At 42.4% G+C, this 24,866-nt stretch overlaps 4 protein-coding genes and 1 long non-coding RNA gene across 8 annotated transcripts; 3 read left to right on the top strand and 2 right to left on the bottom strand.

Moving 5' to 3' along the window:
* The first annotated feature begins 1,240 nt into the window (after window positions 1-1,240).
* Window positions 1,241-4,885, top strand: LOC103995424 (uncharacterized). 3 transcript variants are annotated; one of them, XM_009416011.3, is made up of 5 exons: window positions 1,241-1,370; window positions 1,641-1,984; window positions 3,159-3,280; window positions 4,162-4,364; window positions 4,611-4,885. In XM_009416011.3, the coding sequence occupies exons 2-4, from the start codon at window positions 1,687-1,689 to the stop codon at window positions 4,327-4,329; spliced, it is 588 nt and encodes a 195-aa protein (XP_009414286.2). In that variant the 5' UTR covers window positions 1,241-1,370; window positions 1,641-1,686; the 3' UTR covers window positions 4,330-4,364; window positions 4,611-4,885. The 3 variants fall into 3 exon arrangements, with proteins under 3 accessions (XP_009414286.2, XP_064935926.1, XP_009414287.2); XM_065079854.1 differs by having other exon boundaries at window positions 1,289-1,429; XM_009416012.3 differs by having other exon boundaries at window positions 1,327-1,480.
* Window positions 4,886-5,744: 859 nt separating this feature from the next.
* LOC103995426 (serine carboxypeptidase-like 27) lies at window positions 5,745-9,124 on the bottom strand. Its single transcript, XM_009416014.3, has 9 exons — window positions 8,596-9,124; window positions 8,395-8,490; window positions 8,207-8,299; window positions 8,021-8,106; window positions 7,671-7,931; window positions 7,376-7,503; window positions 7,173-7,268; window positions 6,231-6,336; window positions 5,745-6,129 (listed from the first exon to the last, which is right to left on the bottom strand). The coding sequence occupies exons 1-9, from the start codon at window positions 8,999-9,001 to the stop codon at window positions 5,989-5,991; spliced, it is 1,413 nt and encodes a 470-aa protein (XP_009414289.2). The 5' UTR covers window positions 9,002-9,124; the 3' UTR covers window positions 5,745-5,988.
* Window positions 9,125-11,289: 2,165 nt separating this feature from the next.
* Window positions 11,290-12,938, top strand: LOC135587961 (uncharacterized). Of its 2 annotated transcripts, none has more exons than XR_010476019.1 (2): window positions 11,290-11,535; window positions 12,337-12,938. It is a non-coding gene; the product is annotated as an uncharacterized LOC135587961 (long non-coding RNA). The 2 variants fall into 2 exon arrangements; XR_010476020.1 differs by having other exon boundaries at window positions 12,334-12,938.
* Window positions 12,939-13,340: 402 nt separating this feature from the next.
* On the bottom strand, window positions 13,341-17,962 carry LOC135587960 (uncharacterized). Its single transcript, XM_065079853.1, has 7 exons — window positions 17,658-17,962; window positions 17,474-17,529; window positions 16,521-17,383; window positions 16,230-16,428; window positions 15,885-16,067; window positions 15,362-15,738; window positions 13,341-13,778 (listed from the first exon to the last, which is right to left on the bottom strand). Exons 1-7 carry the CDS (start codon window positions 17,849-17,851, stop codon window positions 13,638-13,640), a joined length of 2,013 nt encoding a protein of 670 aa, XP_064935925.1. The 5' UTR covers window positions 17,852-17,962; the 3' UTR covers window positions 13,341-13,637.
* A 507-nt stretch (window positions 17,963-18,469) lies between these two features.
* LOC135680355 (uncharacterized) lies at window positions 18,470-19,250 on the top strand. The gene is made up of 3 exons (XM_065194234.1): window positions 18,470-18,598; window positions 18,696-18,770; window positions 18,864-19,250. Exons 1-3 carry the CDS (start codon window positions 18,470-18,472, stop codon window positions 19,248-19,250), a joined length of 591 nt encoding a protein of 196 aa, XP_065050306.1.
* The last annotated feature ends 5,616 nt before the right edge of the window (window positions 19,251-24,866 follow it).

The raw sequence follows: 24,866 nt of genomic DNA, 5'->3' as shown, positions 1-24,866 counted from the left end.
TATTCTTTATTTCTTTCATATACATTTCCTACGGTATCAACCTTATTTTCTTTATATTTTCAAAAAAACAAATTTATGAATCTTAGTTCTATCATCGTATTGACTATTCAGATCAGATGATGAGCTCTGATGATTCCCCACTGATCACTGTCACAGTTAGGAGTGTCTTGTTGTCTCGATGTGTGCTGTTCTGTGTTGGCCAGCACTGTTCTCATACAGTATCATTCTGTACCATACATAACCTGTGACCCTGCAACTTGGACATACGGGGGACATGAATATTCTATGTTTTACAGAGGCACGTAGACATGGAACGCGTTAATAATGCATTTGGACTATATGTCATGAGTCCCAATCTTGCATTAATCCAACCACAAGGTTTTGACAAAGGATGATGGGTTAAGAACAATAGCAATAATTATATACAAAAACCAACGAGGGAAGAAAAGAGAGATAGAGAGAGAAGAGAGTTACTTAATATGCTCCACCACCGCAATCATGCACGACGAGTACGTCCTCGTCCGTCACTTGCAGCACTGATTGATTATTATTATTATTATTCGAGGGACCGAGAGAGATCAGGAGATGATGATCCGTGTGATCAATCATTCGATTTAGCTTGTCCTCTCTCTATGATATTATTATTATTATTCCTTGCGTGCAGCCTTAAATCACAGAAGATGCTTATTTTGGTGTTTTCGCTTTGTTCCTCTGGTTAGTAATTGACAAAGGTTTCAAAATAATTTTTATTCTAACCATTCGATTCGATTCGATGTGACTAAAGATTCAGAACCAATCCAAGTCCCATCTTTAAATCCGTCCATACAACACACCATATCGAATTTGAAGACGCCATTAGTGTGCCACAAAGCTAAGCTTGTTGCTGTGTTCATCATCACCTTCACCTTTTATGTCATGCTTTTGTTTCTCATCTGCTAATTACAAGTATACATCCATTAGTATCAAATTATTACACGTACACAAATGTAGTCCTCTTTTTTTATGTCTTCTTTACAATAATTAAACAAAAATAATGCTATGCATCATCATCAGTTGAATCATCGAACTCACAATCAATTGCCATGCAATTTACCAGATTTAAACCATATATATATATATATATATATATATATATATATATATATATATATATATATATATATATATATATATGTGGGGCCCGGCTGTCTTACGTGGGAGGTGACTGAGTTGATGCGACTGACGTGGTATGCCGGGTCAACACAAGACTGCACAGGGACACGTGAGCGGTGCGTGTGCAGCCTTCTCCGTGGTCGCAACCCCTTCGCTTTAGGTCGCGGCGTACGCGACGCATTTTGCTCGGGTCGTGCCGTCGCCGTCATCTCCGAGAGGTGGGTAACGATGAGGGTTCAGCGCTAGGCTATTGCCGATCCAAGCTATAGAAGAAATGGTCTCCAACTACTGTCATATTTCATCGATCAATTTGGTTTCTTGAACCCTGGTACTCGATTGAAATCGAAATTTGAACAAGTGGATCGGAAAAATTCGATCTTGTCATGGATGCTTTTGAGTTCTCGTGGATTTCGTTTTGAATACATGATCTAATTGCGTTTCTGTTTTGATGGATCTGAGTCTAATCTCTCCAGTATCACTGCTGGCAGATGCGCTGGTACTGCTTCTTGCTGGTGTAACTTGCGGGAAATCGCGATGGCCTTCGGCGGCGCTTTGAGGAACATCCTCCGCCCCGTGTCGGCTCGATGTCTTCTTTCGCTTTCGCTTCCGTTGTCGAGGAAAGTCTCTTCTTCATCATCGCCGATTGCTTCCACCAGCAGAATCCACCAGAGTATCTTCTTCGACACCGTCGGCGGATCGAGCTTCAAAAGGGAGCTCTTTTCGACTTCTACCGCCGGTGCTACAGCTTTTAACAGTTTGACTGATACCAGGTTTCCGAAGAGGAGGCCCGGGACGAAGCCTCGGAAGAAAAGGGCGAGCCTTAGACCTCGAGGTTTGTGAGTTATCCAATGCCGATGTCTAAGACGCGATGCGATTCCAGCTCTACATTTGGCCATTTCAGTTTGTTTTTCTTCTGAATCATCTCAGTATCACTAAATAATAGACCTGATCAATTATATGTGTTCTCGAGGTTAATTTCAAGTCAGTGATCTTCACATAACTCTAGGAACCTGTTGTTCGTGGTGCATCAGATCTTTTCCATTGATGATTTAAGAACTGGAACACATTTTGGGGTCTCAAATCTGATTGCGGATGCTTTTCTCTTCTGTCCCATTTTATCTATCCATGTCCCTAGCAGTGTTCTATTTTAGTTTACTGGACACATTAGCTATTTCAGATGACCAGTTGAAGATAATTTGGATAGTTAACATATTTTTCTTATTGATATTAGTTACCACTGCTGCCACTTCTGGTCTTCCTTGTTAAGATACATTGAATAATGGTTGAAAAAAGGCATGGTGGCTTGGAACTTTTTTGTTGGTTTGCATAATTCCTTGGCCATAAAAACCTTTAATACTCGAAAGAATGCTGTCCATTGTTATGTTGTCCTGATATATGTAGAATATGTTCCTACTGTCATGATCATATTTCATTCAAAGAGTTGGCATGTCCACCATCTTAGCTGTGATTGTTTGATCACAGAGCTAAGTGTGATAATTCATTTGTTCTCTTCATCGAGAAAGAATATAATTGTGAGATAACTGAACAATCATAGAATTTGCTATGTTAACCTTCTGCAGAAGTCTTCCTCCAGGATTTCTACATGGATCGTAATTAGTTGGGATTTTGATTATAAGTCATGACTGGAAATTTATCTATGATAGTAATGGTTGTACGAGGTTTTGTGATGTCAAATCCATCTATACATTCAGACCTTGATTTCCTGTGGGAGTTTTTGTAGGTTTTGCATTGTTACGTAAATTTTGTCTTTATTTTTCATATATGATGAGTGAATCTCATGTAGAATTGCTGCAACAGAGTCCTTCGAGAAATTGAGAACCTGCTAGTTTATTTCCCCCCCATCTTTATGCTGAAGCCCAAGACTAGGTTTCACAAGATCTGGATAAATTATTTTCTGAATACCACATTGGACAACTACTTCAGACTGTATGTGATTGTTTATTTACTCTTTGGCTTTATGATAACATGCGAATGAAAGTCCGCAGGCCCTTATGCTTGGGTGCAGTATGTGCCTGGAGAACCAATTCCTGCAAGTCGACCAAATGAAGGAAGTGTTCAGGGAAGGAACAGAAAGAAGCGCATCAGGCAGAGGAAGGCATTTATCTTGGTGTGTTGCATGTTTTCTCATTTATATAATTGGAGTTTCTTGTTTCAACTATTATTAATCTTAGAAATTTACTGGTTGTTTTTGTTGAACATCTTCCAAATAGTAACTATAGTTTCCATACTTGATGTTTCTTTGACAACAGTATAATTTTCATTTGATATCATTGTCATGAGAAACAAAGAAAGAGTAGCACATACCCTGCAAAGGATCAAAAAGTACACTTGTTTTCCTTTTAATATCAAAATTTCCACTTAAGGAATCTAATTCCTCATTCTAAAAGATTATAGAACTTTAGCATCAGAGAATAAACTCAAGATCCTTATTCAAAATGACAAATAAATTTAATATTTACCATTCCCTAGAAAAGAAGACTCTGCCAAGAGTTCGGATACCTTTACCAATAGTGGCCTCCGTCCTTCCTCTTCCTCCATTACTCCTTGTCAAGTGGGCTACAGTGCCTCTATAGGGAAACATAGTCCTGTTCATTGTCATTTTAGTTGCCACATCTCCGTCATGCTCCCATCACCTGCAATTGTGGGTGCAGCACAATTTTGTCATGGACTGGCTGACAGCAGCAAGATCTAAGGGGCAACTCATGTGTGATTGTTTGATATAATGGAATTTTGCTTAAATCCACTCAGGGCAACTGCTTCATGGTGCACTGTACATTTTCATTATTTTAATTGATGTGAAAGTTGTTTCAGTTTTGCATTTAGTTAATAATAATAAAGTAATTTCATGCTTTGTGTTTTGGAATATGTAGATATATTTTGTTTTTCAGTTTGCTGCAATTGATGGTGCATATCTGACTAGGGCTATGGGTTCTATATTTTATCAGATTTTGCATGTTGCTAATGTTATTTCTTTTATGTATATAATAGGCCGAAAAGAAGAAGCGCAAAGCTCAACAGGCAGAGGCCAGGAAAAAGAGGGACATGAAGAGGATTGAAAGAAAAATGGCTGCAGTAGCTAGGGAGAAAGCTTGGGCTGAAAGGCTGATTGAGTTGCAGCAACTCGATGAGAAGAAGAAAGCTGCTACAATGGCTTGATAAAGAATCTGTAGAATGACATGCTGCTAACTGTGGTATCATCATAGATCCTTTTGAATATCTGAAATGTGTAGAATGAAAAGTTACATTTAGAATCATATCTGGGACTTTGCATTATTATGTTTTATTTGAGTCATCTGATTATTTTCGTGAGAATGAACGGGGTGCTCCAAATTTCCACCGGCCGATCTAATGGTTAAACTTCCTGAGCTAATCTTGTTGATGACCTGTGCTCTCTTTTTTTCTTCTTTTGAATAAATTGCTCCATTTACCCGTTGCAGGCTGCAGATTCGTCAAAGCTCGTGACTAAGAGGAATCATGTGTTTTCATTTTGATAATTCCAACTGGAGTTTTGCAGTGTCAGTGATGGATACTTCGTTTATCTACTGTTCAGATTGATCATGCAAACTGATACTTTTGGAGAATAATAGTGAAAGAAGAAGCCTCTGTTTTCTTTTCAGTACTAATATGCCAGTGTTTGTCTAATGGATATTTCAGCACAAAATCTCCTGTTTATTTACTTTTTACTACATGAATCACGTTATATTTTGGACCAGAGTTTGCTTCTGCTTCCAGACTGAATGCTGTGCTCCTCCTTTTTCTTGTTATAATCCTATAGCAAAGAGAATAGCATTAGGGCTGAAGAACTTTCCAGTCAGACCTTCATTCTTTGCTAGAATGACTTCACTAGTGTTGAAGACCCTTCCGGTGAGAGAATCATCATTTGCTAGACTTCAAAAGGGCTGAAGACCCTTAAAGTAAGAGAGCCATTATTTTGCTGGAATGACTTTGTGAATGATAAAAGGAGCCATTTTGCTTTAGCCATCCATGAAGACTTGTTCTCCCTCCCTTGACAAGCATCAAAATGATATAATGCAATAGCACTTCTCATAAGCAAGATTGTTTTGCTCTTGCCATTGAAAACCTTTTCTGAACACAGTCATGGATTGGTGAAATCTTCTGGTTTGATGTGCACATAAAGCAGCCTGCAGTCCGAATCCAAGGAGCCTAATTGTTGTCAGCACATCAATTCCTTATTTGCAAGTCATATTAACATTTCACAACAAGCTGCAAACTGCACTTGATACAGTGCCTTGGTCTCTCCTGGTGCAGGCAGGAAAGCCAACAAGCTGGAAAAGATGTTCTTACATCAACTCATGATGAAAGATGTGAATTCAAATCCTTGTTTACTCACATCGTTGAATTGAAGTACAATTATTAGGTTTAAAAGCAAACCTATTATACAGATTAGTAGATAAAGAGATGAAAGAACATGATTAGCTATTTGAGACCTAATGGATTATGTTATCCATGGAAGGCACAGAAACAAACAGTGCTAGCAATAGAGGGGGCAATATAATGACCAATGACATATGCTAATTACTCTCTAGCTAATAAATACATAAATAAACAGCTTGATCATAACCCTTGCATTTTATTCAACGCGACATCGAATGATATGGTATAGTTGCTGGCTCCTAAAAAAAATTGAAAAAAAAAAGCAAAAACGATATCAAATTACACCGAAAAATGAAAGTTGGAACAAAGAGAAGATTATATCCACCAAGAATCAAATCAAAAGGAGAAGATAACGGCTCTCCATCTTTTATTCTCTGTAGCAGCAACCCAAGGTTCCATTGAGCTTCCTTCTCATGGTTTTTAAGATGGCATGGGCTTATTCTTCAAGAAACGCTTCAAGAGTATCAAAGCTTGTCGCGGACGATGAAGAGGGACTTCATGTCCGGCCCCAGTAACAGTCACAAAGGTTAGGCCTTCATAGATTTGACTCCATCCACCGACCTATAACATTAAACATGTAAAGAGCATGAAATGGTTCCGAAACATCTCGATAATGTACATGAACAAGTAGTAGCATAATAGAAAGGGTTCTTGTGTCTGACCTTTCCATCGTAATACCATGGATACCAATTCTTGAGAGTTTTTAGTTTGAGAGCATCAATGGAGTATCTTGTTGCAGTCAAGGGGACTACAGAATCTGTATCACCACTGTCAAAAAAGTGCAGTTTAAGAAGGAAAACAGATAACTGCATTAATGAATGATTATATGCAATGGACAGTAATTATGCTTAACCTCAAGCCAAAATGAATTTGTGATTTCTATGGGATGCTGCCATATGGTAAGAAAACAAGACAAAATGTTTGTTCATTTGGAACTCACTTCTTTCATAGGTTAAATACAATTTAATGTTTCAGTAACACACATCTGATTCAAAGTTCTAGTAATTTAAAGAGAAGAAAAAATTCACCAAATGAAGACTTATCCTACTAAGTTCTCATTACGGATGAATAAGTATTACTTATGTTGTGAAATCTTTCAGTCAATTTGATATTAGTTGTTTCTTGGATATTTCATTATTGGAGTATTTGTTCAAAGGTTTAGAATTGCAAACCATTGAGCTTCACAAGCACAACCAAAACATACTGAATAATTAAGAAACTAGCATAAATTTAGTCGTAAAAGAAGGGATGCCATTTGTTGAATAACTAGCTGCGAAGGAGTCAAATAAAAATAAAATTAGTAGAGAATGAATAAAAAAGCATACTAGGATTCTCTTAACCTTAGAGGAGACCTGTTAAAAAGGAATATGAAGACAAGTCCGTCTTTTTTATCTTTGGTGAAAGTTCACTAAAAACATTAATAAAAAACATTTGCTTCATTTCAATTAGCTGCCATCGAGTTAATACTTCTGTTTCTTTCAGAATACAGAGTACAGAAACATTAATTCCAGCAATTTTGATGCAAATTTACCCATATATAAGTTCATAAAGTTAAGTACAAAAAACACACAATAAAAGTTCTTCCTCAAATGTTTGAAATGTACCTGAAAACCCATATCCTTAGGCCAGCAGCTATAAGTTCATGGTAAATAGGAAGCACAGACTTTGGTGAATCTCCCCAATTGTCTCCGATAGTATCACTGTTGAGAATTCAAAACAAAGCAATTAATGTCATTTCAACCCATCAAAACATACTGTAGATTCCCATTATAGTGCATAAACAAATCATAATAATTTTAAAATGAACCTGCATGTCTCCCAACTGTATGGTATTCCAGTAACGTTCGCGTGCAGTGCTTTTTGGACCTCAGGACGATTGTAGTATACCATGGCGTACCTCTCGGTGCAGGGATCGTAAGCTCTGGACATCCAAGGCTGCATTTTAACAGCAAGAACACAAGATGCAGATGAAGAATTAATCCAACTTATACAATTTCAACTAAAGTAAAATTAAGCTAATACGACAAAACATAAACATTGAGCAAAATAATGATGATGATGATGATGATAGAAGAAGAAGAAGAATAGTGCAGAGTGCTCACATAGTGACCCCTTAGGTTGCGCCTAAGAGATCCAGTATCATTACATGGAAGAGTGTATATGCTGTAGGGGTCTATGTTCCCCATCTCTGTATCGGCATCATCAAGGGCCTTTATGCATGCATCAGAAGGGTGTTCAGAGACTTCGTGGTCACAGTGAACCCGCAGAATTCGGTAGGTGGCATCTGAGATCAGGCCATGAGTCCACCAGTACTCGAAGGTCCCAACGTAATCATGGTAATCATCAGTGACTCCATTACCAACCTGAGTTTAAATGATACTCCAAGCATCAAATCTAACCTCAACAAGAACCAGAAAAAACGGGAAAGCAGCAAACAGGTTGCAGGATTTACCAGAAATCCCTTGAAATTAATGGTGGGATCTTGAGTACCGATGTTTTTCCTGTGGACAAGCTGAGATAACTGTGGAACGTAATGCCCTGGGAGGTGAGAGACGAACCAATTTGGAGATCCGATGGATTGGCTTCAAACACAGAAATGTTTGACAAAAAGGTTGTACATTTATGAGTCACATGGTACCTGCGTAACTCTCTCCGGCTATATAGAACTCCCGGTGTTTGTACTGAGGAAACCTCTCGAACCAATTCACGAGGAATTTGTAGGCATCCGCAGCTAACAAGGATAAATGAAGCAGAAAAGAACATAAATTTGTAATGATCGAAAAAAGATGAGTTTTTCTTTTCTTTTCTTGAAGACAGTAAACTAACCTGTCCTGTTGTCTCCAGCAGTGTAGAGATCCGATGAGGTATTAGAGTACGAGAACCCAACGCCTGCCGGCGACTCCAAGAACAGCACATTCGCCACTACCAACGCCAAAAACTAATCAGCAAAGCTCATAAAGGAAGGGTTTTTACAGTAACACGCACGGCGAAAACGCATAAAAATCGAATCTTGGAGGGAGAAACCACCGGTGTTCCAGGCGTAAGGATTCAGGTAGAGGGTCTTCCCGTCGGACCTGATCCGGAAGGGGCCAAGCTCCTCGGAGGCGCCGTAGGCAACGGAGGAGCACCCGGGGCCGCCGTTGAGCCAGAGGACGAGAGGGGCGGGCTGCGCGGCCGATGGCGCCTCGACGAGCCAGTAAAAGAGGGCTCGGCCGGCCCGGGCGTCGACGGTGACGTATCCAGAGTACTGCGCGAAGTCAACGGGAGGCTGGCCAGGGAGGCGGGCGATCCTGTCCAGCTCCTGCTGCTCCGCCGGCGTGCAAGCCGCCGCCGCTGCGAGGCTCCCCACCAGCAACAGCAGACACATACAAAAGGAGGAGGAGGACGAGGAGCACAAGGAGGTAGGCAACAAGCACAGGGTGCAGAACCCCATTGGCTTGTTTGCCTCTCTCTCTCTCTCTCTCTCTCTCTCTCTCTCTCTCTTCTTGATGCCTCTGGCTCACTCAGAGATACAGAATTAGAGAACTAGAGAGAGACTATATGCTGAAATTAACGAGAATGATGGAGAGTATTTATAGAGAGAGAGAGAGAGAGAGAGAGAGAGAGAGATTCGAATCAGCAGTTGGGAAGATTAATCTCTATAAACAACTCTGATAGATTTGGAATGGCAGAATGATTCATTGACTTCAGAGTTCCTCATCAAAACTAACAGACACCAACTCCATCCTCGCTTTATTTATTCATTTATCGTTTGAAATTATTTCTTTTGCTCCCCAATAACTATCTCTGACCAAAACAAAAAACAAAATTATGATTACTATATTAGATTCTATGTGGGAGTCTATAAATTTTCACCCAAAATTATATAGGCACATCAATGTGTTCTTGCAACTAAAAATCGAATTCGAATATTATATATTGTCTACTCCTCCATTCGATCTCAACCCATCAAAAGCAAGCCATCCGCGGTGATTGGAGTCACATGGATCCACATGTATCGCATACGTTATGCTACTTTACTACATTAGCGTTACATCAGCTAAATATAACAATGTTGAAGTCCTCATCCAACTTAGCTTCTTCTTTTTTAGTCCACCAAACATAGATTATTCCATGGTTTATGGGTAACTCGTCGCATGCTTTACGATGGAGCTTATGATGAGGATAAAGAAGGTAACCATCAAACAAAGGAACAGTTGGGGGGGGATGGAGAACACGAGGAGGAGGAGTAGGGAATAACAACAAAGTTGGAGGCTTTGTAATGTCAGTTTTGAAGTGGATTGAAGAACAACTCCATTTGTTTACCAAGAAATCTCCATTTGTTCTTTCTGAAGAACAACTTGCTTAGGATTATTATAGAGAATATGCCATGTTTGGTAGATGAACACCGAGTCCAGTGATGGAAACGCCTCCTTGCAAACAAACAAAAAGAATAAAGGATCATTGGCCTTACTCGAAGCTTATCATGAGAAGGATATCATTTCTCCTTCGTTCCAATATCATTGGCCTCCATTATGGTGGCTGTACTAGAAATAGTCCCCACCGATTGATTATTAAGATGCAACTCCGTTGTCTCAATCTTTGGCCTGTGTTGTCACCATCTTCCAAAATAGTCCTCTCTTCCGTCTAAAGAGGACCATAAGCGTCGTGTAGGGATAGCAGCTTCCCTCGGTTTCACATGAATTGATGATCAAAGAGTGCATTGATATTTATCATTTGTAAGGCTCAAATTATGAGACTAAGAGGTGATGTCTAATTTTTTATTTTGTGAAATTAAGAATCGATGCAACAATAGAACAGTAATAGCAATCGATTGTAACATGTCTTGATGTATAATACATATAAAAATATTAATAGGTCTTGATGTGTCTTAACTCTAAAAATATTAATAGGTCCAAAAGTGTTTCTCTATCCCTGTTTTTATTATTATCTCATATTCTATTTTCGTCCATATTTCTATCATTATCTCATATTCTATTTTCGAGGGTGGGAATGAAAAATCCCCATATGGGTTGAGGAATTTATGTATCCTTCATATTATTCTAATTAATTAATTTTATTTTAAAAATAAAATTATTATCAAAACTAATTAATAATATTAAAATTTTATAAAATAAAAAATAATAATAAATATAATTTTTATAAATATGTATAGGAAATTAACAAAATAAAATCAATTCAATTCTTTGTTGTAGGTTCGGTTCAATTGATTTAGATTTGTTTGATTTAATTTATTTAAAATTGAATTGATATAGTTATCGATATATCATTACTTATCGCACATGATCACATACATCTTGGTATGCTTAAATATCAAAGGGACTAAGAGTGCTTCTCTCGTCCTCAACTTTATCCTTGTCTTATCTCATAGGGGACAGGAATGGAGAATCTCCGCATAGGACGAGAAATTCATGAGTTATTTATATTTTTTAATTAATTAACTAATTTTATTTTAAAAATTAAAAATTACTATCAAGATCGATAATAATACTAAATTTTATGAATAATAATAATAATATTTATAAAGTTTATCATAATATTTAAATATAAAAAAATATATTTAATATATGAATAATAATATTATGGATTCTATATCAATCAAATTATAAAGCTCACAATTGACTTGACTTGCAAGTAAGACAATAAAAAATATGATAAGCAATTGACCCGTCGGATGTCTACACCTAATATTTTAACCCGTGCTCTATCCGTCCCGTCGCATCTCCGTTTATTCTTTCACCTCGTCTTGTCGAATCCAGCGAATCCTTCCGATTCTGGAATCGGAGGAAGGTAAGAGGCAGCCATCTTGATTCGTCCCTTCGATGTCCTCTTTCTCCGGTGGGTTTCCACCTCCTTTAGAGCCATCGATTTCTCCTATCAACCGGACGCGTGACGCACGCAGAAGAGGGTGCGGGGCGGCTTTTGGTGGGATCTGTCGCCATGGATGAACAGTTCTCCGAAACTTCCGTAAGGCCTCATCTTCTGATCTTCGCTTTTGATGTGTTATCCCCGCACGTATCGCGCTGCGGTTGTGTGAGATCGGTGCAGATCTGATGTTGATTGGTACCGTTATTGCATCAATCACTGCTCCCTCAGTTGATGTTCCACACTGAATGCTTACAATTATTCATATCCTTCTAAACGATTTAACTCTTAGAGCACGATAATGAGATCGATGTGCTGAACGCCCGAAATGGTGTTTAGACGAGTAAAGATTGTGAATGCCAGTACCCTACTTCAAGCGGGATCTGTGAGATACTCGCAAAGCAAGTTCGTTGTGTTCCATAAAGTAATCATTGTTAATGGAAATTTCTATCCTGCATCGATTATGATTTGTTGCCTGTGCCCTGTTTGTGCCTCAACCAGTGGTCTAGCTGCAAGGTTTGAGATTCACAAGGTGTCTGTCTTCTATAGGAGTTCATATGTCGCGTCCATCTCCAATCTTCATAGGGTTTAAGCAGATTGAACTTACGATTCTTTTTTCTTTTCTTTTCTAAAATAATAATGACAATCATTTATTACTTGCCATCATCGATGCTAATCATTTCTTACTTGTATATTTATGGTGTTCATATGGTGAATGATAGAACTAATTGACTTAGAATTTGGCCTTTCTTTTTCGTTATCTTGTTCTGATCTTCCATCTCAGTGTCTTAAGTGCTGTTCTTGACTTCAACTAAACTTTGCTTATCATCTGATCTCAGAATCATATTACTGTTTCTCATCTATCATGCCCTTTCCTTGTATGAGTGTATGTTTTGACAGCAGGGAAACTTCAACAGGGAGAAGGCAACTAAGTTATCGGTGGGCTTGTGCTGTTGTTCCTTGTTGGCAACTATGAGCTCTTATGCTCAAAAGACACTTCCACCGAGGAAGAAGAAGCCTGTGTCCAAAAAGAAGTTGAAGATCACTGCACCAGGAGAATGAACTCGTTGCCCACCAAAATGAAGCCGAGAAGGGAAAGCCCAGTGACTGTTTACTAGTTTATTTCTGTCCCATGATTTAAGCCTTTTAACCTCAAATTTTTGCTGTCCTGTTTGCATCAGAGACTCGTCAGAAAAGCAAGGCTGGTTAAGAATTCGTCGTTGATTCCTTCCTCTGACCACCTGCACAAAATCTATTTGAGTATTGATTTTACCTTACAAATTCTTTTCTTATTGGGTGAGAATATACTATCAGGCTTGTAGAGTTTGAGGTCTTTTCTTCTCCTCCAGAATTCTGAACTGTCCCATAAGATTTACCAAACACCAAAGGAGTGTTTTTGCTGACTCCTTTGGTCACTCATTGTCTATTAAGAAAGGCTTGTAACTATTTACTGTGCCTTGTATGGTTGATTGATTCCTTTTATTGTGCAACAGTGTGTTTTACAATTAGTTTGTTGGAGTGAATCATCAGTTAAAATTGTGATTAGTAGCTCAAAATTTTGACATCATGATGGACAAAGACTCAAGTCTTGAAAAGCATGCTGATATTTTCTCTAGAAAAAGCATCCACTGATTCCAGGAAGATACAAATGCTCCATGAAACAGATATTAAGAGTAATCTAAAAGCACTGGTTATGTTGAGCTTGTTGGGACTCATCCCAAGAAAAATGTGCAAAAATTATAGGACAACAGCAAACCCTAAGCCCAGTGGAACATTTTCTGAAGCACAAGCAATCAGTGGTGCTAACAGATGGAGAACTATCTAAATATCCTAACAAATTACTAGTGAGGCAAGCCACAAAATTAGGCAGTCCCAAAATTAAAATCCAAGTACCTGCCAGATACAGATATGTCAATTGTTAAGCACCGAGTTTGGTTAGTGTAAGAGCATTAAGATCTGTTCATGGTACAACTATTAGTACAACATGATTAGCACATCAGACCCTGCTAGACATGGTTCAATCTTCTCAAACATCCATCTAGTGAAACAAAGGAGCTGAAACAGAACACATACTTTACAGACTGGCTGCCTGCTAGCACATCAGACCTTCAGAGAAATGGTTCGAGTCCTCTCAAACAGCCTACAGCGAAAAAGAAGAGCTGAAAGAGAACACTTCTTTTACAGATTTGCTGCCAACCGGTCCTTCAGTTCTCAGTATCTGAATCAAGCACTGGAAGGATGTTGAAAGCCGAGGAACCAAGATGGACTCCCCTAACTATGCCTCCATAGCTTGTCTTTATTCTGTGACAGAGAAGCAAAATAGAGTCCCATAATGCTGTCCTTCCCTGAAGGAAGCCAACCAAAGTTCGATGTCAGTAAATGTTGAAACAAGTTATACAAAACCAAATCCTTTGGGTCCAAAGCTTTTATATTGTGAGATTACCCAGCTTGGTCAATTGCTACCATAACAGAAGGTCGATACAGTGCCAAATTCCTTTGTTTGTGACACATTAGTAGAAACCTGAACCATACATTTACTATACATTTATGATGAAAATCAAGCCACATTTTGCAGACATGGGAAAAAAAAGGACCAATTCAAATCACTTTCGATTAATGGTGAACTCGGGTTCAGGTTCAATTAACATATTTAAGTTGCCACATGACAACATCCTATGCAATCATGATCTTATTTCCTAGATTAATGATAAAGAAAAAGTAGAGAAAAAATAAAATAGAGAAGGAAAGAATCCTTATCTTGCAAAATTGAAAATGACCATATACAATATACTAAATCACCTTGATACAATTTCTTTTTTTTTCTTTTTTAATTACTTTTTTTATTTGAGGCCTAGAATTATAATGGATCATCGATCTTTGACTGAATATGTGTGCTATTCCCCACATAATGTGTGAGTGATACAAGGCTACAATTTTCCTCTGATACGAGTGGGAGGAATTGGAGCAAGTCCAACACTGTCCTCTGTCTTCCTCCCCTCTCCTCTCCCAAAGCCAGCTCACAATGAAGATTCGTGGAACGACCTCTCAATAACATAAGTTAGAAGGATGTCCTGAAACCCTCCTTGAATCATCTTGTTTTTTCTTATTTAAATTAATAATTCAACAAATCAGATTTTCTCATTTTCTCTCTTCATTTTAGCCTTTTTATTTATTATCCATCTCCACCCAATTCTCTCATTATATTAAGCATTCCCTTATAAATGTCCTACATCAATTTAGTCGCATCTTCCATAAAACCTTGAGATCTCAAGTATCTGATACTATGTCACTTGGGTTCAGACTAAATATAACATAAAAACTTATAATTTTTTCTTTTACGAAGGAAATTTGAGGAACCATATGAAATATGTGATACATTGAGCATCTTCGGCATGAGAAAGTTAGGTGAGCTGAATAAATGAAAAACATGCTATACCATATAAGTTCCTCATCTTCCATTACAGAAAAATATTACAAAATAAAAGCAAAAAAAAGAAGAAGAAGTGGAAATAGGATTGAAGTAGGCAGTGTTTAGACTGCTGGATTCACTGTTATGCATCATATGCAAACATTAAGTATGGCATTGGCATCATGGAGCAATGTCAAGCAAAATTTTGAACCCTAAGAAACACTGCAAAATTTAAAACCTTTAATCTGTTTGGCCTTATCAACTATATCTTATTCGATCTCTTAAGTGTAGCTTTCCCATGTTCTTTCTAATTTTTAGCATATAATCTTACACCGTTGATATGGTTAAAATTATAAGTACTTTCACATATGAAGCTGGAAAAGGGTAAATTTGATTTTGACATGGTGAAAAGCATATTACCAATATGGGAAGAGAAAAACAAAACATTAGTTTATCTGAGAGTCTTGTAAAGACAATTAGATGAAAGTAGACAACGGAGACTATCTGAATAGTAGTCACCTGAAGAGAGAATTGCAGTTTCTTGTCCCAGTATAATGCAAATATTGGAGGTCTTTGATTTCCAACAGCTAGGATACAAGCTCCTGGGTGAAGGACGGATGGCACACCGGATATGACAGCAACATACTTCTCAGGAAACCTTTCTACGGGAGGAAGAAGTCCCAGGAACAAAGGATTCTTGCTAGATTGTGCACCAGAATAAGATGTGGGGTCAACATGTAACATCCATTTTGGATGCTCCAAGAAAGCACAGAGTAAGTACAATAACAGGTGACAGTCAGTTGGAAGCTCGCTCGTCCATTTTTTGTCTCCTTTGTCAAAACCACCTCCACTCCCCATATAGTCATAATTCTTGACACATGATCCTTCAGCAAGCTCTGCGAAAATTTTATTGACGTTTGTTGATGAACAAAATTTCTTAAAGAGATATACCATCATGAGCTAATGACAGCCATGATATTCCCTGGGGACACATTCCCACTCAACGGAAAGAAGTTGGATGAATTGACAGGTTTAATCATACCTCGGACCCTTTTAACTGTATAATCAGCACGAACACTACTTTGTGGCAGCAAACCTTTAATCAGCTCTCCTTTCATCAGTGTGTTGAGCCTCTGGTGTTCAGTGATGGCATCAACGCACGATTGTATGACAGGGAGGAGCGGACTTGGCTGTGATTGTTGCATACCAGCAAAGGATGTCTGTGCTGCACATAGGAAAAAACATAGACACATGAAATGCACAGACATCACCATGTATATATGCCAGACATTACTACCAAAAGAAACAGATGACTTGCTAAGACCAAAAGTGGATCTTTAGAACCAAAATGAGCAAGGCAGATATATGAGAAGTGAATGTAACTGACACATTGATCCATCACGTGCTTGCAAGAGGGAAGCACGTAACTGATGAAGTAGCCCATCCTCATCCACAGTGACAGTGGGCAGCCACTCCTTTGCTCCACCAACTGGAGATAACATGAATGGTGGTGAGGTACTCGGTGAGTCACTTCCGACTTGGCTGACCGTGATTGAAGTACCAACCTTGGCTGCTGCTTGCATAACCTACAAGGATCATCAGAACAAGGGCACAAATCAACAGAAAGTAATAAGCAGACACTATGGATCCTAAATCAAAATGAAATTAACTGCAAAACCTGAATGTGACTTGTATCGATCTTCTCACGGAGGGGATTGATCAAAATGGCAGAGAACCACTGTCTGAGGCGGTCCCGCCACAGCTCAATTTGCGGGTAGATGCCCAAGTACTCGAATGCCTCAACGGCCTGTTCCATCGACATGGGGGCAGGGAGCTCACCCTCTCCCTTCTTTGACGGTGTGTTGTACCCCTGGTGAGAACCAGGAGACATCCTGGCAGGCCTCAGTGGTGTACTTCTAGCAGCACCTGAAGGAGTACTCTGGGTAGCAACTGAACTGGGGCTCGAGATGACAATGCCCCGAACAGGTGGTGGGGGTGTAACCGCTACAGCAGCTGATTCCATAATCTTCTCATCTACTTCGGCCAAGTATTGTTCCAACATTGCCTCTGACTGAATCCCCTTGGCACTCCCTGCGCTGTGCCTCGACCACGGAGTCGAAGGAGACGCTACATGAGAATGAGAAGAAGGCGGAGACATTGGGGACAAAGCAGCCTTCTTTCCACCGCTGGAACACAGTTGATCAGGCCCAACTCTTGATGAATGAGAAGGTGTATAACTGAATGACGACCTGCGGATAGGAACTAGAGGCTCAGAAGACGGGACAGGCCTCGACCGGGGTGGCTTCTTGATAGGCTGAGCATCAGTGATCCTCTCGGCTGCCTTCGGCTTCAAGCCTAGAAGAGCAAGTTGGCGCTGGGTGAGTACATTTTTCACCTCTTTATGTTTCTGAGAAGGAGAAGCGGCGGAAACATTTCCCAGAGCATTCGTTGGGTTGCGGAGCGACAAGGCTCGAATGAGGGCTGATAAGGATGCGATAAAAACCAGTCCGATCATTGCTTCCAATAACTTGACGAGCAACTCTGCGATGCACCGAGGAGTAATTTTTACAAACAGCTAGCGATCAACAAACATAACAGATACAGATCGAGGTGGAGAGACGAAAAGCTTACGGGCTGTGCTGACGGAAACACGGATCCGACCTATTTTTTTGATGAGATCGTCTTCCCTAAGAGACAAAGCAACAGGGGCGGTAAGCAGGTGAGATCCAACAACCGGACGCAAAACGCAAAGATCACAACTTTGAGCAAAGACTAAATGTCCGAAAGCAAGGGAGGATAGAGAAGAGAAGCATACATGGAGGAGACGGAGATTAAGAAGGTGGCGGAAGCAAGGGAAGCGAAGAAGAGGAGGAGGAGGGCGGAGGGGGAGGGGCGGAGGCTGTGGGCGGTGAGGGCGGCCGAGAGGGTGGGGTTCTGGTAAGCCAAGAACTTAGCCTTGGGCGAGGACCGTTGTTCCGATGAAGCAGGATGCATCCTTGCGCTTTCCATTGCCTTCGGCCACCGAGATCTCTTCCCGCAAGGATGGCGCGCGGTCGCCCGCCGCTGTTTCTGCCGCCGCCGCTCGTGCTATCTGCTCCCGGCCCCTTCTTTGCCGCTTAAACCCGACGGCTCCGGTTCAAATTTAACCCTTGCAACGGGCGCCGGTCCATCTCCGGTCCAAGGCTCTGTTGGTCCTTATGATCCATTAACGTATCATACTCCAAATCTAATGGAATCCAACACGACAAATACTTCAAAGAAATATTACATAAATAAAAATTACTTATCTAATAGATGGATTAAAATAATTATTTTTTTCCCAACTGACCTAAATATTCATAATTTCACAACAAAAAAATTAATCAAACTTCACATCAACCTCAATCAAATACATGATATTAATTTATAAATAATAGTAATTCCACGGATATAGGATATAGTTTGTGATAATTTAATTCCTAATTATAATTGACAGAAGAATTTATCTTTTTTTTTCTTTTTGAAAAAAAAAAAATGCTCATCTGGCCAATCATCTGCATGCACCAGTAATGACCACTGTCTCTTGACACGGCTTTGCTTCCCATCTTCTAAGTAGTACTGTTTTCTTCACCGGCTACTCGCTCGATCATGGCTGAGGACTGTCCACTCTGCTTCCATGAAGCCATGGACAAGCCCTGGTTTCAGGAGAGCATTCTCTACCTCGAACCACCTGGCGACAGCTTGCCATCCTCGATGGAGAAGATGAAAGCACAAGAGGTAATGATGCATTCAAGAGTTGCAGAAACAGCTTCTTCTGCTTCTTTCTTCTCTCCGTCCTGTTCATGGCGGCTGATGCCCCGATTGTTCTTTTCAGATAGCTAAGGCTGCTGCTGAGATCCAAAACTTGGAGTCGATTTGCCAAGAGAAGAGAACAACAAGATTGAATATCGTGATCGGCCGGCCGCTCTTTTAGCTGCAGCCACCACCGAAGCAAAAGATCCATTCACACTCCTCATCACCTGATATGAGCACGTGTTCTCAGGCCAAATCGAGGAGGAGAACGCCAAAGAAGAATGTGAGGAGCCACAGAAGCTTGTCCGAGCTCGAGAATTACGAGCTGAAAGGGTTCATGGATCTGGGTTTCACCTTCCCCAGGGAGAAGCTGAGCCCGCAGCTGATGACCACGGTGCCAGCCCTGCAGAGGCTGGCAGAGGAAGGCGAAGGGAGACGACACAGCAATGAGGAATGGGTAAAGAGGCCGCATCTCTCTGAGGCATGGCAAATCAGCAGTCACGGTTCTCCACCGTTCAATCTACAAAAGCTGAGCAGATCTCCTCAGGTAGCTGACATGAAGAAGCACCTCCGGTTCTGGGCAAGAAAGGTGGCTTCCTTAGTCCACCATGAATCCTGGAGCTCGATAACAAAGTAATAGTTCGGTGATGAATCTGAAATAGCATAAAAGCTTCTTCCTTTCCCAAGCAAAGGAAGTGGAGAAGATCCATCCAGCCTCATCAGAGATGAGAAAACAGAGGATAGAAGCTGCTCAAGGGTGTCTATCGCAAAGGTGAAGGAAGTGGTATGGCATCCACACCACGGACATGTCGGCTGCCACGGCGAACCTAGCACGGTGTTCCAAGGCTAAAATGGTGTATCGAGCCAACTCAACACCCCAGATCTGAATGAGGCACCTGCCTGCCATGCACGCCGCTAGCACACTGCACCAACACCGCTTGAGGTTGTCAAGAGTGGTGCAGCCCCGTCCTGAGCTACTCTAGTTGTAGAGCAACATCGAATAAAGCAGGGTCGGACAGATGAAACTGCGCCTGCATCCCAAACATACGAGCTGACCACCCATGGCGACGACACCTTTAAACATTTGCCTATAAAGACGCTAGCGACTATTAACAACTACGTACGTCAACAGACGACAACAGGTATAAAAGTCATTCCCGGGAATAACACTAAGGTCGGACCTCATACACACATACTTCAACTCTCGTATCTTCAACCCTTGCTAATCTAAGCATCGGAGAAATCAAATTAAAAATCCCTCTCCGAATTCCGACTTGTGTATAGTGTTGGGTCCAGTCCATATGTGGGCTTGGACAATTTGGACCATAAGCCCAAATCAACTAATTGGAGATTAGAGAGAACAAAATTAGGGTGGGATTAGAGTAAGAGCGTGCAGCGTGCTGACACGGACTTAGCTGGTTTTGCCTAAGTCGTACGGCACCCTTGTGCGTCCGTCCGCAAAGGTCAACCTCCCCAAAGCCTCCCATTGTCCCTTAGGACCAACAAAAGAGAGAACGGGTTAAAGAGAACGTCTCAATCGGGATCCACAAGCAAACATGTCCGAAAAACACTTCATAGACAATGCAAATTACAAACAGACTTTACAAGCTCTGAACAGTGGCACAACAAAGGGTAAAATGGTTCATTACAGACCGAAAAGCTGTCGCACGTGTCCACATGACATAACCTTTATTTACAAGCCTAAAGAGGCCACCAACCCAACTAACATGGGACTACTTAGCCTTCGGCCGCCCCTCTACCTGCTGTACAAGGCATGAACATGCCAAAAGATAACGGACAGACATAAGCATTACATCCAACATCTTATTTAGAAGTTTGTCCATTACATTCTCCCCCACTTATCCCTTCGACGTCCTCGTCGAAGCCTTTGTGAACACTGCAACTCTTCGCCTTTGCTGAGTCTTCAATCTTCCGCTCCAGCTGCAATGCACCTCCTGGCTCCCAACTGCTCTCCGCTGCTGTTTTTGAGTAGTCGAACCTTTGACCCGCCATGCTGCTTCAACTCACCAATGACTCTGACTCTGGTGTGGGGTTGGCTGAGTTGTGTTGATCCTTGTTGATTCCTGCGGATCCGCCAGATGAAGGAAAAGACCATCCTTACTGCGCCAGTCTCTTAAAAATTCCACGTACTGCTTGAACTGGGTGGATGCTTGTTGGAGCTTTAACAAGCATTGTCTCGCAAACTTCTGAAGCTTTGGGTCCTTCCTCCACAAAATCTGCTAATTGACTATTCTTTTAGTTAGTTGTCACATCCAAGTAGGTTCGCATCACTTCCGCTTTCGATTGGCATTTCGTTGTGAAATGAAGCGGATAATCTACTCTCAGTAGCACTGATCACCGTTGGTGAGGATTTGACAACTATTGTCTTCCATTATCTTCGAAGGGTCTTTGAACTTGTGCAGAGCTCCTCTGCTGGATAGATAAGAGAACTGGGGTACTCGGTTTCGCCCATTCTCTTAAGAGTTGAGAAGGCAAAGGTTACTTGACTTCGCCCGCCTCCTCGAGGTTGTACTTCATGCATCGAGCTGGTTACTGGTCTTCGCTTGCTCTTTGCTCACACTTCTGAAGCACTTGAAGTGTTTGCACTCCTTGCGTTGAGTTAGCTATTATGATTCACCTTCTCAATGCCATCGAACTTCTGGAATGCGGGAAGTTTTCACCCCAACTTGGAGTAATTCTCTGATAGATGAGGTCGCCTCCGGGATTGTACCGTCTTCTCCATCAACCCTGCCGCCTACTCCACTGAGTAGCAAAGGTACAGCACCACGTACTGCCTACTTCGTTCCTTGGTCGTGCACTCTTGCATGACCCGAAGTCCTTCACTTATGGCTATCTTGATGAGAAACTTGTTGACACCGATCTTACGAAGTTTCTTGGCCTCTACCCTTCAGCCTTGTCTCGGTACTTGGAGATTGCCTCTGCATGCTCCACCTCCTCGGCCCCTTTCACGACCAAGCGCTCTCCCTCCGTGAGAGCAAGGGATCAATGACTTGCACGGAAGTCCCGCCTCTGCGGTACCATGGCGCTGCCATGCCCATGGCCCTACTATCCGTCGCCTCGCCTTTGTATCCCTTTTCTTCACAATCAGTAGAGATGTCTCCGTGGCACTCCTTTGAGTCCACCTCTATTCTAACTGATGCTTGATTTTGGGTAGCTAAGTCCCTCTTGACTCGTTGTCGCTTCCTCGCCCCTTTCGACCCCCTGCTTCAACACCTCTGTGTTCTCCAAGCAGTCCGTTTGGTCGATGGAAAGATAGACTGCAACTCTCATACATGGCCTCTGCCATCACGTTGTAGAGTTTGCACCGATTCTGTTCTCCTTAGCTTCCTTGGTAGCAACGTTCGCTTACTCGACCTTGTCCTCTGACTTGTCGGGCTCCCTTAAGCGAATATGAGCTCTGGAGAAGTCCAACTCTCCAGCTGCTTCGATCATACCTCTACATGATCAAGTCCCTCCCATGGAACTCACTGGTACTTGTATTCAAACTTTTCCCTTGGTGGAACCCAGCCCCCATATGCTGATGACCAAGGTTTTCTTCCGATGCAAAATTCGGTGCACGCCCGGAAGACCCGCCTCTACGGTACCATGGCCTTCACTCCTTGAATCCATAGCCCTTCTTGCCGTCATGTAGTTCACCAAAGCTGAGCTCCCAATAGCTCCCGATCATACCTCCATATGATCTCATCCCTCACGGGACGCAATCGTGTGTATCGCATTGCCACGAACTGTTCCACCACGATCCGCTGCACCATGTCGCCTCCTGGTGACATCTCCATTGCATTCTGATCCTTGTGGAATAAACTCAAATTGTGAACCCTCCATGTGTGGCCTCTGCCAATACATCGCAGGGTCTCCTCCACCTTCGATTTTGTTCGCTCCTTTGGCAATCGACCTTCATTCACCCACTCTTGGGTCACACCAAGATGAAGCACCGCTCTAGGACAGTCCGTCGCCTAGTAGCTCCCGAAGTCCACCGACTTCACTGTAATCTATGCACCATTGTCTGGATCCTGGGCCTCTGCCCCTACCAGCACAATCTCCGCTGCGCACTGCTTCCTTCATAGCAACTCAAATGGCAACACTGTGGCATATTCTTCAAGAGTACCCGCCTCTGCGTCCTCTTGCCCCGTGCTAAGGCCCTTCTGAACCCAACTTCGCCTTCGCAAATTGAGTCGCCTTAGTGCTAGTCATAAGTGCCCAGCAAGCCAATCACGTGAGTGATGGCACGTGTGACTTGATACAGAATCTTTTTTGCTTATTATATTTTTGGCGTATATCACTTTATAACTATTGCATAAATGCATATGTATTGTGATGTCCTTGGATTTGTGCAATGGGAATCGGATCGTGATGAGATCACGATAATGAGATCGATTCACCTTTAAACACATATCCTAAATAATCCCGGTCATAGGTTACTCGAGAGGGACATCGTGATAACCGGATAGACTGGTGTGCTGTATACCCGTCCATATGATGGATGCAGCTGGTCTCATAGCTGCTCGTGTAGGGACACTAGGGATACAGTACAGGTGCTCATTGGAGAATGAGTTCACTGATTGATCCGGTTACGGAATGCTGGATGGTTGATGATGCCTTATTGTCAGACAACGATTCCGTAGTCCTAGTGGTGTATCTGGTTCTTAGACTTGAGACACCAAGGATGTCCTGTATGAGTGCTCCACTCTTTGATACCAGACTTATAGGTTTGGCTGTTCCCAGATCTAGTACAGCTGGTCATTGGGAGTGGTAGTCGACCTTACGAGGGCTATTGAGTGTCGATAGAGGATCATCCACTCTCGGTATCATGAGAGGAATATCCCATGTGTTCTTGCTCAGACAAATCCCTGGCCAGGGTCATTCGGGTTGAGAGAGAAAGAGTTCTCCGGGAGAATCCGATTAGAGCGAGACTCAAGTAGAAACCGTATGGGTCTGACAGCACCATGCTCGATATACGGTCTCTGGGATATTAGATGGATGAGGGACTATAGGTACATGGTAACTGAGGACAGACAGGTCCAATGGATTGGATTCCCCTGTATCGTCTGGGGACTACGGCGTAGTGGCCTAGTACTTCCGTAGTCGATGAGTCGAGTGAATTATTACAGAGATAATAATTCACTTAGTTAGAAGGAGTTCTGACAGGTATGACTCACGGCCAGCTCGATATTGGGCCTAGAGGGTCACACACATATGGTAGGCATTGCGATGAGTAGAGGTTCGGATATGAGATATCCGACGGAGCCCTTGTCTTATTGGATGCAGATCCAATACCCACTAGGGAAAGGACCCATTAGGGTTTTGACACGGGATCTCTATAAATAGGAGGGATTCACAGCCTCATAGGCTAGAGTCTTTGCTTGCCCTTCCTATTCTCCTCTCCCTCTCCACCTCAAAGTAGGCCTGGAGTTTTGAGGAGCGTCGTCGCAACCCTGCTGTGTGGATCACCGCTAGAGAGGAGGACGCTTGACCTCCTTCACCCTCTCCTGAGGATCTGCAAGGAAACAGGGATATACGATCTCCCTAAGTAACACAATCTCTATACGCAGTTTTGTGTTTTGCGGATTTTGCGCACCAATCTTCGCACGACGACGAACATCTTTTTGGGAATCGGGGATTTTTGTTTTCTTGTTCTTCCGCTGCGCATATGATGTCGCCCCCCATGATTTCCCAACAGTGGTATCAGAGCCAGGTTGTTCGTGCGAATGATTGGTTTTTGAACTGCGTGTGTTGTGTTTAGGAAGAATATTGACGTCAAAATCGTTGACGCAAAAGCAAGGAAGGGCAGCAACAGTTGCTGCCCTCGATCTGCATGCCTGCAGCCAGCCGCAGCCGCAGCCAGGCAGCACAGCGCCGGCGCATGCGCAAGCGCTGTGCCTGCAGTAGCCGGCCGGCGATCTGCTTGCAGCAGGCTTGCGGCCGGCCGGCGATCTGCTTGCAGCAGGCTTGCGGCCGGCGGGGCTGGGAGCCCGCTCGGTAGAAGCGCCTGCGGCCACTGAGCCCGCGGGCAGAGGCGCCGCGGGGCAGCAGCGCGGGCTGAGGCACCGCAGGGCAGCGGCGCCTGTGGCCGCTGCTCCCACGGGCAAAAACCCCGTAGGGGCGGCCGCCAGCGAGGCAGCACCGCCTGCGGGCGCTGCCTCGCCGGCAGAACTGCCCGCGAAGGCGGCGACGCCCGCGGGGGCGCCCACCTGCAGCGGCAGCGCCGCCAGCGGGCGTGCCGCCCGCAGGCGAG

The sequence above is a fragment of the Musa acuminata genome, chromosome BXJ1-8 (genome assembly GCF_036884655.1).
Source record: "Musa acuminata AAA Group cultivar baxijiao chromosome BXJ1-8, Cavendish_Baxijiao_AAA, whole genome shotgun sequence".
Classification (NCBI taxonomy): Eukaryota; Viridiplantae; Streptophyta; class Magnoliopsida; order Zingiberales; family Musaceae; genus Musa; species Musa acuminata.
This window is presented reverse-complemented; position numbering and strand designations above follow the sequence as displayed.